General features: G+C 31.5%; 1 protein-coding gene across 1 annotated transcript in view; it reads left to right on the top strand.

Annotated features, from left to right (window-relative positions):
* LOC118733090 (voltage-dependent calcium channel type A subunit alpha-1) overlaps positions 1–17,454 on the top strand; it is a gene marked incomplete in the record, with an annotated part of 130,634 nt that overhangs the window by 69,857 nt on the left and 43,323 nt on the right. The window contains 4 exon segments of the mRNA XM_036462293.1: positions 191–196; positions 5,255–5,269; positions 11,872–11,874; positions 16,088–16,270. Coding sequence (XP_036318186.1) covers positions 191–196; positions 5,255–5,269; positions 11,872–11,874; positions 16,088–16,270 — 207 coding nt within the window.

Raw genomic sequence — 17,454 nt, forward strand, 5'->3', positions numbered from 1 at the left:
TCTCTTTCATCAACCGAAAACATAAATCAAATCAAACAAAAATTTGTTAAAAAATTACCAACATTCGCAATCACAACAACATTAAAAAAAAAAAATGAATTGAAAAAAAATACTGCTAATAATAAAACAAATCTACAAAAACTCATCTACTACTTACCTACTACAACAACTACTACAATTACAACACCAGCACGATGTAAGTACAAAACACTTATTACACTAATACTTACTACAATAATCATAAAGTTGTTTTCCTATTTGTAAAATTTTATGTGTGTTTTTGTTGTTGACATTTGTTGGAAAACATTTGTGTTTAATAATGTTTTATTGTAATTTCATAAATCGATGCCTGAGTGGAAGATCGACCTACATAGGTATCTCGGCAGCCAGTTTGAAAACACCCTTTCTCAGAACGCCCTTTTTCCGAATTTGATTGAAGAACGTCCCAATTCATAATTTTAATGAAAAACGCTATATCTCAGAATTTGGTTGAAGAACGATCTCAATCGAAAATACATGAAAATTGTGCTGAGATAGGGCGTTTTTCAATCAAATTCTAAAATAAGGCGTTCTTCAAGGAAATTCTGAAATAAGGCGTTGTTGAAAAATTGTCTGAGATAAGCGGCTGGCGAGATAGGTTGATCTTCCTTTCAGACGTCGAAATATGATATTTTATTGTTTTGTTTAAACCCTTTACCAACGCTTTTTGTATTGGTAGGCATTTTCCAATTGTACGTGCGATTTTTTTGGTTTTTTTTTTTTCTCTTTAGTTTAAAGTAATTTATGACAGTCGCGCAGGCTGGTAGGCTCTGTAGCTAAACTAAAAGGCTAAAATTACCACTAACCGTAAGCTTGACTAATACTCGTTACTTTCGTGTGTAGCTGCGATACCATGCAATTTATTATTTAAGTAGTAGGAAATTGTACTTTGTTTACTTTAGGCGAGTATGTAAATAATTACATACTAATCGAATGTAACTACTAACGAAATTGCTTCTCTCCAATACCCTAAGTAATTACGAACACAGGAATTATAAAGTAAAGATATTTTAATATGTATATATGTTCATACGCTCCTCTGCTTACAACCGTAGCCTTCCTTCCTGAATAATTGCTTTAACTAGATAAGTCTCCAAGGCGTCGTACAAATTCGTTTAAGTTTTAACGAGAAAGTTGTTTGCTTCTCTACATATACGATTAGATCGCTTGACCAAATCCCTAGCTTGTAGAAATGGCTACAATGAGCAGTCAAAAAAACTGTAATAATTCTTGGCCTCAACTTGGGAACGTTTATGAGAAATCTGTATCATTTTAGATTATCCCTCCCTGGTAAGCTCGTAACCAAGGTGTGTCGCCAATGCAGTTTCACCAGTTTGGTATTTTCTTTTCAGTTTTATGACTATTGCTACAATTAAGGTATGTGGCCAACCTTTTCAAGCTGAGAAGAAACCGTCGCAGTTCTGGGCACCTCCTTTGTCGTGGTCGAGGCACCAGCCCTTCTGGATGAGTGATCAGTTTCCTCATTTCCCCGACTTCCATCTGCCCTGGTACTAGTGTTGCCACTAATCGATTGATTTTTTAATCAACTGGTTAATTCGATTGAATTCAATCCTATTACAGTTAATCGTGATTAATTTTAATCTGATTAACCAGCTTATCATAAGCGCGATTAAAAAAATTAATTTTTAATCGTTATCCTTTAATTTGATTAAGTAGGTTTGGTGATTAATTAATTTACGCTGGAATTTTCCTGTGCACACAAGGTCAGTTAACCGGGTATGGCGAAGTCGGTTTTCCTTATCAATCTAAGCAATTTGGTGTGCGTTTTCATTAATTCCCTGCTTATATATTACTAATAAATATAATAATATTTTTTTTTTATATATTGTGTGTTTTTATAAGCGTGAAACAAAAAAGAATAACTATAACTGTTGTTTTGTTTCAAATTCGGACAAACTAGAGCACTTAATCAGATTTTATTTTTAATCGGATTATTGATTAATGATTAAAATTAATTAATCGTAACCACAACCGACGATTAAAGGTTAAAAAAAAAAATAATCATTAATCGTGCAGATGATTACGATTAGTTAATTTTAATCGTTAATCGCGATTAACATTTTAATCGCTAATTTTTGATCCTAAATCAGATTAACATTTTGCCAACACTTTCTGGTACCCGTATCAGTTAGATAGCATTTTTCTTAGCCAGGACATTAAACTTCCCAATACACGCCAAAACCAATGAGGATTTGACCCCGAAGGATGACAGAGGTAAAAGTGCCGCCTAACTATAACTCGGACTAATTTCTCAAACTTCCACTTGTAGGACGCAAGGGAACGTCCCCAAGGGCACTGCATACTTAAGAATCGGTCCGTATACTCCTGATTCAATATGCTGAAGCACCTTAGAGCCGTCTGTATGCCACTATAATATGCTCGCCAGTACGTGTCTCTCCATAATAAAGTGACCTGTGAGATGCTGTAGGTCGGGTACAAGAATGACCTTTACGTTGAATCCTGATACCCCATATGTTATTATTGGTTATGCTACCATGGTGTACATCAATGTCAGCATCCTTGCTGTGTATTCCCAGGATATGCCTGATAGAGGCTTGCACACCATAGATATACATTTGGCGACTTTATCGAATGCAATATTCCCTGTATACGTATAGGATCTGGAAATAAGTCAGTCGCAAAAAGCGAAAAGGAAGAACTAACTATGAAAACACACAAATCATATAACTCAATTTTTAGCAAATTAATACTGCTAAGCCTGGCAAAATCTAAATTTTCTGAAACTTTAAGTTCAGAGGATTCAACAGGTTTATCTTATTTGAGACACCTTTATACAATTCTCTCACTTTTAACTGTGTACAATAAAGTCTTCCATTTCATTGAAGGGTTGGCTAATGCCTTAAGTGCAGTTTGCCTATTAAATACTCTGGCCTCTTCACCTTTTCACTGCCCATTTCCCTAAGTATTGCGATTATATTTCAACTAAAAAGCTAAAAGATATACGCCCCCATCATATTCAATGCCAGCTGGAGCCATGAGTAAAGATTCTACAATTTACATTAATTTACTTTCCACTGATTAAGTAGTTTCTCAGCCACAATTTTTTAAAGTTAAAGTTATTAATTAAATTTAATTTTAAGAATGGAAAAATATTCAAAGTTTTCCCAAAGTTGATTAGACTTAATAAAAATTCTATGACTGATGTCCGTGTGCTGAGCCTTTTTAGTGTTTTTCCAGAATATGTTTTTATCGAATGAATCTTCATGGACCTTTACTGTGTTCGAACTTCTGTTCCGTTGAATGTCGAAAATATGTATCCCGATTTATTTTATTTTGCAGTTACTGAGGTCATTTTAATTATTTATATTTTTTTTGTTGTTTGTGATCTAACTCTAGGGCCAATTTGGGTGTCATGCTTTCACCATACTTTGAATTTATACTCTTTTCAAATCTTTAAACGGCTAGGGAAGAATGCAGAATGGTGGTGATTCGAAGTGCAGGCACAAAGTACTTAACGTATTAAAAAAAAGTACAAAATAATTTTTTTTTTAACTTAAATTGATTTTTCTTAAAGCTTTTGTAATGCAAAGACACACTGCAACTTTTGAGTGCCAATAAAACAAAACTCAGATCTTCTGTGCTGTGACTTTGAGCAGCATAATTTCAAAGCTACACGCAGAAAACAATCAGCTGAATGTATTTCTCTCAACACGTAATTTGGTCTAGTTAAATTTACCAAATCATGTGTTGAGGGAAATATTTTTAGCTATTTTTTTTCTGGGTGTATGACGTAGTAATTCTCTTGCAAATATATATCCGTGAAAAGTGAAGACAATCTGCCTTTAAAGTGATCGCTGAAATTGGCCTTAGTGCTTACTTTATTTATGGTTTCATATTTTTATCACAAAAAACAAAACTATTTATTCCGTGTTCATGCTACTAAACATTTTCAAAACATACATACTCGTACAATAATAAACACATATGTTCACTTTATCTATGCTAGAATGTTTAAGTGTTAATTTTAATTTGTTTAAAATACTTTATGGAATGCTCTTTTAAATAACTCCTAAAATTTTCCAACTTACTTACATACTTACTAATTTAACTATGTACTTACCTACCAACAACTTGTGCTATAGTTTTGCGTTTGTCTACAACAAGTTGTAAGCTCTAACTCTTTCTGTAAGTAATAACAAGAACAGCAACAACAATTACAAAAAAAAAATCATGCATTTTACCGATTTACCGATATTCAGAGTTGATATAATTTATTTTTGCCATCAAAATTGTTTCGAGTTATTTCACAATTCGATTGAAAACAAAAATTAGGAAATTACATGTATGAGTTGGCAAGACCTTTAAGCATAAAATTTATAAAAAAATTTTAGTTCTAAAATTATTCATTAAGCGACTTAAGTTTTATACATATTTAGCTCTACTTTAACATAGCATTCGAATTAAATTTATGCTTTTAAAACAGAATTTAATTTAAATTATATTCATTTAAGAGCCTTTTTGTCATTTTTTTTTGCTTCTGCAAAACACGCACCTCCACTGCCAACGTCACAAAACCACGAAATCAAAAAAAAAAAAATTCAAAAACATTATCATCACATACTTGCCACAAAATAAATCAAACGCGACCCGAATACATAACAAAAAAAAAAAAAACATGAAAATTCGCAAAAATTGTGCTTAAAATGGTTTTTGCATTGGCAAACACTTGAAATCTACAAACACGTCAATAACTTTTGGATACTTTTCCACACATGGGTAACGCAATGTACACTGTTGTGATGAAAAATTGAACTTGACAACAACAACAATACATGCAATGAAAAAAAAACAAATGTCACACCACCACACCAACATGCGAATGGAATTTGAAACGCTTTGAATTTACTAAATGAAAATCCTAATTCTACCTAAAACAATACAAAAAAAATGTGTATACATAAACAAAACAAATTGCATCACAACAACACTTGAATGTCGTCGCAACTGCCACCACAACCACCGACAATGCAACAATCACATTTTGCCAATCACTACTCCTCCATAACCACCACCACCACCACCACCACCATCACTGTCACCACATTTGCCACCATATTTCCACCACGACCACCATATCCACTGCCACTGCCACCGCCACCGCCACTGCCACTGCCACTGCCACTGCCACTCTTCACCACCGCAACATCGCAATTGATTATCAAAAAAATCACAGGCAACTGACGCAACTGTAAGTAGTCGGCAAGAATTTTGTCTTGCCATTAATTTTGTTCGATTATTCAGCCATTTAAATTGAAATTAATTAATATATGAAAAACTTGTATTGCTAATAAGTAAATTTACATAAATTGAAAACTTTCGTTATCTACATATTTTTATATGCAATTCGAATGCAGGCGATGACGTATCGCTCTTAGTTTTTGTAATTATTTATTCCTTACTCTGTCGCTCTCTATCTCATTCTGATTTAATACAATTCGCTAAATTTATTCAAGTTGAAAGTAAAAATTTGCTACATAATTAATTAATTAGTTGCTTAAATATGATTTCAGGGACAGCGAAAATGCCGATTTAAAATAAAAATGTAAATTAAAATTGCTATTTTAATTTAAACGCTTACAATTTTTTAACTATTGCTTTGCGATCTTTTTTGCTTGCAATAAATTAGTTGAGCAAGAAATTTTTCAATCAAGTTGCAACTCCAGCTGTCTTGCCATACATTTTTTGCTTTGAAAGCCGTCTCACGTGTGCATACATATGTATATTGTTTTTCCTTTTTTTTATTTCTATTTTGCATACATATTTTCATATGGTTTGTGCAATATGTATGTATGTATTATTCTTCCTCTTTCTTTCTTGTTTGGAGCAAATTTTTGCAATTAGTTTTGTGCATTACTTTCTCACTCACGTGCTCAGCGCCAGCACAAACTTCGTTTACGCCTAGAAGTTTCATGCAATTATTTATGCTAATTTGAAGCCTCACGATTAGTTTAAAAATTTCCATTAAAATGCTACCAAACTTTTGCCAGTCAACATTTCACCAAACTGCCGTTTCGAAAAACCAACACACAAACTATTTACAACCCTCACCTACTACTAACTTAACTTGCTACTAATTTGCTCTTCAATATTATTTTATTTTTTCAGGAAGACCTTTGATTTGCCTTACTTTCAATTTAGAATATTCAATGTTTTTTATTTTCTTGAAATATTTAATTATTTTGCGCATCTATTCTCTTTTCTCACTCTTCAGCACACATAAATAATTATACCTAGGAAGTAGTTGGTAGCAATATTAGCATGATTTATTAATGTAGATGCCAGAACTTTAGACATTACATAATATGCATATCGCTCCACTGCTTTCGAATTAAACTACGCCCGCACCCTACACCCAACTGGCGACTATGTAAATAGGCATTCAAGGTTTTACATTTAAAAAGTAAGTTCATAATGAATTTAAAAAAATTCTTTATCACACTAAAAACACTTCTTCACATACATAAGAGCGCAATTTTTTCTACTTGTAAAAAGCCCAAAAGGAACCGAATAATTACACCCTGTCATTTATGGTCCAAATACCTGTTTTTCTGGGCAAAAATTATTATGTCTAAATAAGTAGATGTTAAACTAGTGGGTTTTTTTATATACTGTCATATGATTTCCTAAAATTTTTTTAAAGACAATATTTTAACCCTTCACGGCCGAAGGGCTTTAAAGGTTAATTTTTTAACTTCTAGTTTTATTAAAAATGTTTGAATACAGTTTTTTTCAAATGGCTATAAAACGCATTTATACAGCGGCAATTTTTGAAAAATATTTCCAAATTATACTAATTTCAATATAAAGCCTGAATTGCTTAATTATCCCACTGAAAAGGTAAAGGGAGCAACCTCTGCAACCTTCACGTAACTGAGGTTCAGTGATAGTTAAATTGCGTTTTTAGGTTTTCTCTCTGGCGTCAGGTTTATCTTATATAGAACTTTGAAACATCAACGATTTGATTAATGCAAAAAATTATTTAGTTAAATTATGGGTACCAAATTAAGGAGAATATGATGTAGAATAAAATAAAATAAAATGAATGAAGTTTCTTGGACGAGTAGGTCTTAAAAAAGTCCTATTATTTTACTAAGCTAGTTACCTAGTTATCCTTTCCAAATTTAAACCAATATGTTACCTAAATCGCGTTTACTTTAATAATGGGTGTAGGGAATATTATTATTTTTTTAAATTAAAAACAAAAATATATAATTTCTGATTGACAAGAACTTGCGCATAATTATTCGGAATGCAATTTGTTGAAAATCTTTTTAGTAGATACTTGCAGAAACTTACATACTTTTGAAATAAAAAGACGAAAAACCGCTGTGGTAAGTAGATTGCAGATAACCAAAAAAAAAATAATAATATTCTGGTTAAGAATATCAATTTAATTTTTTTCCTTCGAGAACAATTTTCGAGTGTTCGATGAGTACTCAAATGAATCGCCGCTAAACTGTGAAGACAAATAAACTTTGTAGTAAGTTAATTACAGCTGAGCATAAATACAACTCTTTCATCCCTTATATCCTCGATCGTGGGACGAGTTAGTTAAAACAAAATTTAAAACGATCGGCCTCTCTCAAACCATTCGTATTTGGTGCAGCCGTTGCATAAAAACTCGCTGCTTATGGTTTGCATTTACTCGCTTGCTGCTACTTTTTCGAATCTCTCGCAGCTATGCAAATAAATTCAGATAAAGTTCAGATCAATTTTTCTCTAGAAATACTAACTCGTTCTTAAATGAATTGCAGATTATAAGGCAGTTTATACAAACGTTTCTGGTAAGTGAAAACGGAATGAGATTAATTGAAAAATTGAGGATGATTCAAATAAGCAAGAGAATGCTTGATTACCGATATTCTGCTATGTCTAAACACAAATTTATTTTATGAAAGCTTTGTTTTTCTCAATTCATACATATATGGAAATTTAATTAGATATTCACTTTAGTAAGTAATTTCATGTTGAAAAAAGATATATTTACAGGCATACATACTTTTAGCTTAGTTGGATTAAGATAAACCGTAGCCTTTAGGTATACATATCTATAACCACACCTATACATACATATTTATACACATACTTATGCATATTTAGTATATTACCTGCATAGGCTTACATAACTACATAAATACTAGTTATTTGTATATCGAATATTTTATTGTGGGCTTTCTATAGCAAACCATTCATTCGCAACACAAGAGGGTTATTAAAATTAACGTGTTAATTTAGTAGTTGTACAGCTTTTACAACCTCTGGTATTTTGGCAACTTTTTTCAACACTTAACTTACGAACGGCGATAGTGCTCCCATGCGCATGTACGTCTATGTATACTACTTTTGGAACACCTTTGCTAACAGAGATTTCATAGTACTATTTGCATATAAAGTGAGCTTTTCAAGTTTTGGGGTTAAAGAGTACTTTCTCTAGTCTTCAAGGAAAGGATATGTGCGTATAGATGCTCTTGTTTCACTTGCAGTAAACACATATATCATTTAGGATTGGTAAGATAAGCTTAGTCCAAACCTCAAGATAGCCTGGGTATACAAATCGCCAAAGTCGGGTGATTCATAGTCGTAAAAAGCCAATGTGGTGTATTCGATGTTTTGATTACAACTACCTTCTGTAGAAGATCTAGTATTTCCACAGATGATATGATGAGCCTTGTTCGGAACAACGCCAGAGGGAGAGCGGGAGACCAGGTTTAGAGATGTGAGTTAGAGGGGCAGGGGAGGTAGGAATTCCCTTTGCGAGTGTTTATGTATCGAGCCCAATGAGCCCAAATGGTTTATAGGTGCACATCAAGTCAACCTGCCTGATATGCGAGAGCGAGAGAGAGAGAGAGAGAGAGATATGCGGGCAAGCTGATGAAGCGGAAGCGCAAGATGTGTCCCTTTTACCATTTATCGATTGGGGGAGTCATGCTCTAGCTGCCGCAGGCTGCTGTGCAATGAGCTGGGTTTTATTCACGGATGCATTCATGCAGAGCCCCTGTGTGGCTTGTAAGCCGTAGCTGGGTTAGCATTGACTATGGCTGGAAATACCAGCGAATTATCACTTCACTCTGTTCAGCGAAGAGAGATTTGAGAATTGCATATAAAATGCATACCCAATTAAGAATGAGCGAATTACTTTTAAACACAAGGGCGTGTGTGTGTTCGCTTCACTTGGTTTATGCTGGAAATGCATTAGTCGCTTAAAAATATATTTTTTCCTTTTTATAAGAATAAAACCTAAAAATTAAAAGTTAAAAAAAGAATAAATAAAATCAGTTTCTTAAAATTAAATAATCATTTAGAAATTAAAGTTTCTCTTTAAAACAATAAAATCTGAAAACTAAGCTTAAAATAGATAAATTTGAAAAATAAAATAAGTTCTAAAATATTTAACTTAAAACAAGTATTTTTATTTTTTTAAAGTTTAAAGAAAATCAAATTAAAAAAGAGAAAAATATAATATCTAATAAATAAAATAAGTTTCTAAAAATTTAATGGCATTTAACTCTTTTTACTTTTAAAACAAGAAAATCTAAAAATTGAATTAAAAAAGAAAACAAAATAATTTAATAAGGTAAAAAAGACAAGCCTCCGAAAACTAAATTAAATGATTTTTTTTTTGTAAAACAATAAAACTAAAAATTATTATTAAAAAATAAAAAAAAAGAATAAAGTAAACAAATAAAATAAATTTTTCAAAATTAAACAAATTAAAAAATATACATCTATATATATGTTTTTCTTTTTAAAACATTGAAACCTAAAACCTGAAAGAAATTTAAATTTAGATAAAGATGGCTCGACCTTTGGCAGTGCTTTCCTCACTCGGTGACTGTTGGAGCAGCGTGAATAAAGTGATATACGAGTGCTTTCTGTGACAAGAACTTTTCACCATAATGCTGACAAGGGAGCTTTTTTGTATGAAATTCGTGCCAGAATAAACAAATTCTTTGAGACTTCTTTCTCTCTGTCATTCAGTTGTCTTACAAAAGACTTTCAACTAATTTAGCCAGAATGCCACTCTTCGTTTCCAATATGTTACGCACTTGTCTGCCAAAAGTATCGTAGAGTCATGCTTAGATAGGCTAAGTACCTGAGATACCTTGGATTATGGTTTCGGTTTTTTCTGTGTGTTACAGTATAGTTTTTGAAGTGAGTGGTAGAAATTTAGGAAGTATTAAAAACCTAACCTAATTAGCAACATATAATACACAACTATTATATACATACCTATGGACATACATAAATATGTATGCTTTATCACACATACTATAAGACACAAATATGAGAACACTAAAAAATAGGACTAGATGTAATTGATTTGGCAATTATAAATATTGATTGAAAGTTGCAATGTTGCGGAAAATCTAATAAATAAATATATCTATATCAAATTTTCGTTGATTAAAAATGTTTGCGAGTTCATTTTATATTTATGTATGTAGCTAGTGAATGCGTTCATCATAATTATATGTATACATACACGCCATGAAATATCGTTCAAGAATTTCTGTTTACATACGTTTATATGCATACTCACATGTGCGTTCATGCGTTTTGGAGACTGCGCAATACTACTCCCCGCTAATAAAATGTTTCCATTAAAAAGATCCCTTCGCTCGATCGCCTGCTAGTTTATGTACTCGTATCCAATCGCTTAGTTGCTAAATTAAATTAATACAAAAATATTGCTTTTTCTGCCCAAAAAAAAAACCAAATTCGTGTACTTTGTGTACCTGTGTACTTCCACCTGTGTTCGCGTTCCTCGTACAAAATTTGTTTGTTAAAAAAAAACAAAATTTAAATATATATGTTGAAAATACACTTTTTAAATTTAGAAAAAATTCAATTGATATTAATGAGATACTTTTCTATTTATTTCTTCTTTTTGCAACAACAACCAAACTGTCTGAATCTGTCATAATCCGCAAAAACTAAATTCGAAAAAAAAATTCGAAATCACTTAACAAATCAAAAAAAAAACGAAAACAAAAACAAAAACAAAAACAAAAATATTTAATTGCATACCAATACTCACTTGCACGAAATTGTTTGGAACGAAATGATACTCACCATATATTGTACTACATACAAAAAAATAAAAATAAAAATAAAAACATATATGTATATCTAACGAATAACCTGTCAAACATTCAAACTCATATCAATCGCTGCAATGCTGCATCCTCTCTACACTCTGCAACTGCAACTGCAACTGCAACTACAACCGTTGTGTACGTTAAATGTATGATGTTTTGTGGCAACTTGAAATTAAACAAAAAATGCATACACATTTCACTGATTGCAAAACGTACGAAAACTATGTATGCCGTAACATTTGCTATATATATATATATATACCCACTACATATATATCTACATATAAATGTACTCATATGTATGTGAATGTGTTTTGAATGCTGTCTTCTAACATTCATTGACCGTAAAAACTTGCAAAACAAAAATTATAAAATAAAAAACACGAATATACAAAATTTGCAAATGAAAATATGAATTGACAACAAAAACACAAATATTTGTTGAAAAAAATAAAATATGAAACTCACATCTATACACATTGCATCGTAATTTGAAAATGAAAATTCGAAACCAAAAACATTTATGAATATGCAATTTTCTACAACAACAACAACAACATCAACAACGACATGCGAAACTGGTATATATCTATGAAATCGAAATTAAAATCGGAACATAAATATCAATTAATTGACAAACATAATGCCAAATCAATGATAATACAAATTTGTTTCCATACATATTCTACAGGATGTAAGTAAAAACAAGAACAAAAGTTATTCTTATACCCATATCTTATACATATTTACAAATTTCCCAAAATTATACGCCCGTACATATTTGTCCGCTATGAAATAGTAAAGTTTCCTATGATGATGAACATAGTTTTGTTGCAAAAAAATTTTAGATTTTGCTCAAACTTCCCCATATTTATTTTTAAATAATTTTTATTCAACTATTTTATGAGTGATTATTTTGAAATGCTGCGCAAACAAATTAGTTTATTTTATAAAAATTTTAGTAGACACTCAAAGCTCTTTTAACTAAAATACTATATACTTTCCGTTGAGTTAGCTAGGTACTGACATAAAGATATCAAATCATATATATATATATGTATATGAACCCCTTAGCTTAGATTTAAGTATACAAACTGTCACCATACTAGAACACACTCGTAGAAAATCATTATTAGAGCATAGCCAATAGCCTTGAATTCGCGATGATCTATACCAGTACCGGACAAAACGTTGTATGTATGCAGGAAGAGCTTTCTTAAGCTTCTATAAATTTTTAATTGACGCGCTCGCGGTAAAAGCTATCTTTACCTTCTACTGCCCTAAACTAATCAGTGTCGAACCATATTTAACGGAAACGCTTTTTAGAGCTTTCAATGTATTTGTAAGCTGAGTACAAGGTAAAACAGCTTTTCGTCAACTTTCTATTTATTTATCTTTTGAGAAATAGTGTAAGCCCGGTGTTCGTTCTGATAAAATCCATAGAAAGTTTAGAAAACTTGGCAGGCCAACACTTACATATATCTGTTACGACTAAAATATATGCATAGCAGATGAAACTTTTTAAAGCGTTCAATATACATATTTGGAATGCGGAGTGTGTGTAAGGTAAACGCCCTCTCGTTGAGCAAAGAGAGCGCTTTTACTTTTGAACGCATCCATAAAAAATGTATAGAAACTTTTAGCGCTGGCAAGACATAAAGCTTTTCTTAAACTTTCTACAGATTTTATAGAAATTAGTGCTAGCCAGATATAGCTTTACACTAGCTTAGAAATCATTGTACGCTCCCCTACATAGGAAATGGCCAACTCTCTTAGTATCACCACTAAAAAAAATTGAAGTTGATACATCATCCCTATGTGTTCCTTAGTCAAAATATTTTATTATGTTGTGTTTTAACTGCTTTTGATTTTCATTTACAAAGGAAAACTGAAAATATTCGAGTCACCGAAAAGTTGTGTGTTTTGAACAAAAGTCCCGTGTCAGTCGAAAATATTTATATTTACAGATTTTGTAAAGTGCTTTCGCCTTTGCACTACATAGTGTTTATTGGGGCGTTGATCTTATCATTTCGTTTCTCCTCATTTATGAAACTTTCGCGCTCAATAGAGAGTAGTAGCTGCAAGCGAGGTCTGTGATATATTGAAGGCGACAAGTACTCAGAGCTTTTCATATAATCAATAAATAAGTTGTAGCAAAAAAACATTGTAGCGGTCATCTTTCTTAAATCTATAAAACATAAGTGAACTGATTTTACTGAAACATAGTATTTGGAATTATTAACATGTCAGCAGTTTAGTGCTTGGTAAAAACAATTCACTCGCACAAAAAATGTCTTAGTGTTGCTTCACCGATCTATACAAATTTTCAGCTTTTTCGTCCGAAAAATTCAAGTGACCAAGTGTCGCAAATAACTTTAGAGGTAAATTTCTAAGCTCCGAAAGTGGTTTATTCTGTTAAGAGAATCTGCAAGAGAAAAAAAAATATACTGCAAAGCTTTCACTCATACGAAAGCTTATTCCTTTCTTTTTCGCCGAAGCAGTGATGAGCACACGTACAGTGCCTTTTAAGCTTTCTACACTTCTCATATGGATTTGCAGATTAAAAACACTCTCTGCTCATCATCATGTTAAATTACAGCACTCTATTCAAATGTAACTTTAATTTAAAATTGAACACACAAATTGCTTACCTGCCTTCGATCTACTTCTCTGTCGCTAAACTACTCTACGCTTTTAATTTATATGTATATAGTTAAATGCACACTTCCTATCGACTGACCAAAAAAAAGGCCAACTGGCATTTATTTATTTACTTCGTTGATAGACTAACTCACAAACTGTGAGCGTACACTATATTCTATAAGTTATTTGCCGCATTTTGAATCGAAATTCTCAAAGCTCTCTCATTAATTGATTATGGCAACTTGTTGCATACCTGTAGGCCGTAAATCTTCTACATATATAGTTTACTAAGCATCCAAAATCTGTCATATATGTATACAAGATACTTCAAAGACCTTATATTTCCTAAATATTTTTTCAATAAGTAGTCATAAGTTTGTCGGCTGTCCCACCCAGATACTATGTTATTTTCTCTCGCCTCTATGTATACTACATAATATCATATTATAGTACATACCTTTTAACGCAATTTCCCCTGATTTTATATAGAATATTTATGTATGTATTATGCTAGTTTTAAACAATTGTTTCGCAATTTTATATTACAAATTACTTTACTTAAGTCTACCTAAATTCCCTAAATGTTGTATGTGCCTAATAGTGCTATTATTACTACTATTATTACTACTTCAGATTCCTTAATATTAGATATTGTAAATATATAGATACTTAATATTTATGATCTTAAGCGTCGACGTTGTTGAAGTACAACAAACCGCCAGGAAAGCAGCTCCGCAATCATCGCCACACTGCGAAGCATGCAATCCGAAGCTGCATAAAATTGCAGGCTAAATTGCCAGGGTTGCATGCTGCGTGCAGCGTGTGACGCCAAACGAAGCCACTGCGAGGCGGTATACGTCGTGCCACCGACGCCAGTGCGTGTCACTGCGCATGCGCCACCTACTCGTAACTAAATATTTACATGCATACATACTATGTTAAGGTATGTAAATATGTATGAGTTTTGAACGCAAGCGCGTGGCATGCGCCGAACGTCTGTGCGTAAAATATTTTGGTCAAAGACGCAATGCTTATCACCTCCCACTTACTTATGTAAATACTCGTACATACATACATGCATACATACATATGTTTGTATGTACAATGTAGGTGTGCATGTGTTAGCATTTGCGGGCGCAAATTTTCAACATTATTACATTGCCTGACTAACGGACTTGCTAATTGGTATGCACTATCGTACGATTACGAAATCAACGAACGATATCTAATTGAATTGAATTCTTGAATTGGAAGTAAATGTTAGGAATTTTTAAAAATTCTGAATGCAACTGTAGGTATTTTACTGCACAACACACTTTTGTCGAAGCTTTTTTCAAACTAAGCGAGCCCTAACAACCAAAAAGATGTAAGCGAATTTTTTTTAAAGTTTTTTTTATGGAGAAATGCATCTAGCTGCTCTAGGAACCTTTCTGCATCGAAAAAAAATTAAAAAAAAAAAATTCGCTTACATCTTTTTGGCGGCTAGGGCTCGTAATACCTACTACTTTCTAAAACTTCCACTCTATTGGCTTTTTATTGTCTTTTAAGTTTTCCTATTATTTGGCATTTGGAAATTTCACAAATTATTATTAATTATAAAAAAAAAAATGATTATCGGTGAATGAAATTTTTACAAAATTACACTTTGAACTTTTTTTTCTGTATAGAAGAGCGAATTCGGCATTTGTGAAAAAACTTAAAATTCGATGCTTTATATTTTTGAGAATGTTTACTAACAAACACTCACACACTCACTTTATTACATATGTAACTAATACATAGAAACTCTTGTGTAATTGGTGTGTAAATTTGTAAATTTATAATGCAAATTTTTTCTAATTATACCAACTTATGTATGTAAGTTTTAAGTTATTTCAAAATTTAAAATTTTTTTTCTTGTAATGACTTTGCTTTTTTTCAAATTATACATAATTATCAACTATTACTGTATAGAAGATCACTTTAATTTATTTACATAAATACGTATGATTAAAAATTTTCACAAAATTGTGTACGTACAACCAACTTACTTACAAGTACTAAAACTCTTAAAATTAACTGCTCAACTAACTAACCCTCAGTTACAAAATAGTGTAAATTAAAAAAAAAAAAACAATTTGAAAAAATTACTGTATGTAACAAGGAAATGACCAACAATAACTACACTGCCTGACAAATGAAACCAATACATACGTACACGAAAAAATGCCCGCTAATTGTGTTCTGTTTATTTCTTTCATTTCTTGACCAAAAATATTTTACAGTCGAACTCAATCAACGTTGGCTTCCTGCGTTTATTTCGTGCGGCGCGTCTCATAAAATTGCTCCGTCAAGGATATACGATACGAATTCTGTTGTGGACATTTGTACAATCGTTCAAAGCACTTCCATATGTCTGTTTGTTAATAGCCATGCTCTTTTTTATTTATGCAATTATTGGCATGCAGGTAAGTGTCAAATGAAAAATATTATTTACATTACATACATACATATGTATCTAACATATAAATTAAAAAAAAAAAAAAATATATATATGAGTGCTGTAAAAGCAACAAAACTTAATTTGAAACAGTTTACCTCATTTCCCATTGTTATTTACGCTATTCTGTTTGCGAATCTTTTCATTTTTCTGATCATCTACATTCATTTGATTTATTATCTTTGCGTCTATTCAAATGTTTTTTATATCAGATATTTATTTATAGATTTTTTAATACCAAAATAGTGTGTGGGTGGTTAGAAGAGTTTTATTATTTGAATTTTTCTAGAGTGGTGGGTTAGTAAAATTTATCATAGTGCATTTTTTTCAATCAGTGGGGTAACATCCGTTAGGGAAATGGACTTAGTACGGTTTTATGAATAAAGGCTTTGTTAGAGGAAACTTTGGAACACATTTTTTTAAAAAGAGAAAGTAAAACACTTTCCCTATGGCCATCTTTGCTATTTGTGAAAAGCTGAGAAGGAGGATCAAAAATACAGGAATTTAATAATCATCTTGCCCAAGGGACGATATAACATGATCGGTCAATGTATTGACTGTTTATTTTATTGTTGTTCAGCTAAATAATTTTTTAATAAAAATAAAGTGAATCCTTTAAAAAAAAAATCGTATAAAATCAAGTTTGAATTTTTATGAAATAACAAAAAAATAAGAAATTTTTCGTACAATTTCTAGCATTTTTATAACATATCTAAGAAATAGTTTAGGTATGCAGTTTTTTAGGTTATTCTATTTTTGTGATTTTGTAGCTCCATTCAAAAAAAAAATCCTTTAAAAACGTCGTTTGGAAAAAAAACAAAAATCAACGGTGAGTCCGAGCTACTTCAAACTTGCACTTTTATAAAAAAAAATTTAAGAGGGAAAAATTAAAAAGTTCATCCCTGACAAAAAAGATTTAAACATTTTAAGAACGAAAAATTAATAATTTCAAAATATTTAAAAATTTTAAGAAAAAAAGTTAAAAATTGAATCCATCATTGAGAAGATTTAAAAATGTTAAGATCGAAATATTAAAAATGTTATCCCTGACTGAAAAGATTTAAAAATTTTAAGTACGAAAAATTAAAAATTTAATCCCCGACTGAAAAGATTTAAAAATTTTAAGAAGGAAAAATTTAAATTTATTCCCTG

This window comes from Rhagoletis pomonella, unplaced genomic scaffold (assembly GCF_013731165.1).
Source record: "Rhagoletis pomonella isolate Grant_MI unplaced genomic scaffold, Rhpom_1.0 Rhpom_scaffold_00002, whole genome shotgun sequence".
In the NCBI taxonomy this organism is placed as follows: domain Eukaryota; kingdom Metazoa; phylum Arthropoda; class Insecta; order Diptera; family Tephritidae; genus Rhagoletis; species Rhagoletis pomonella.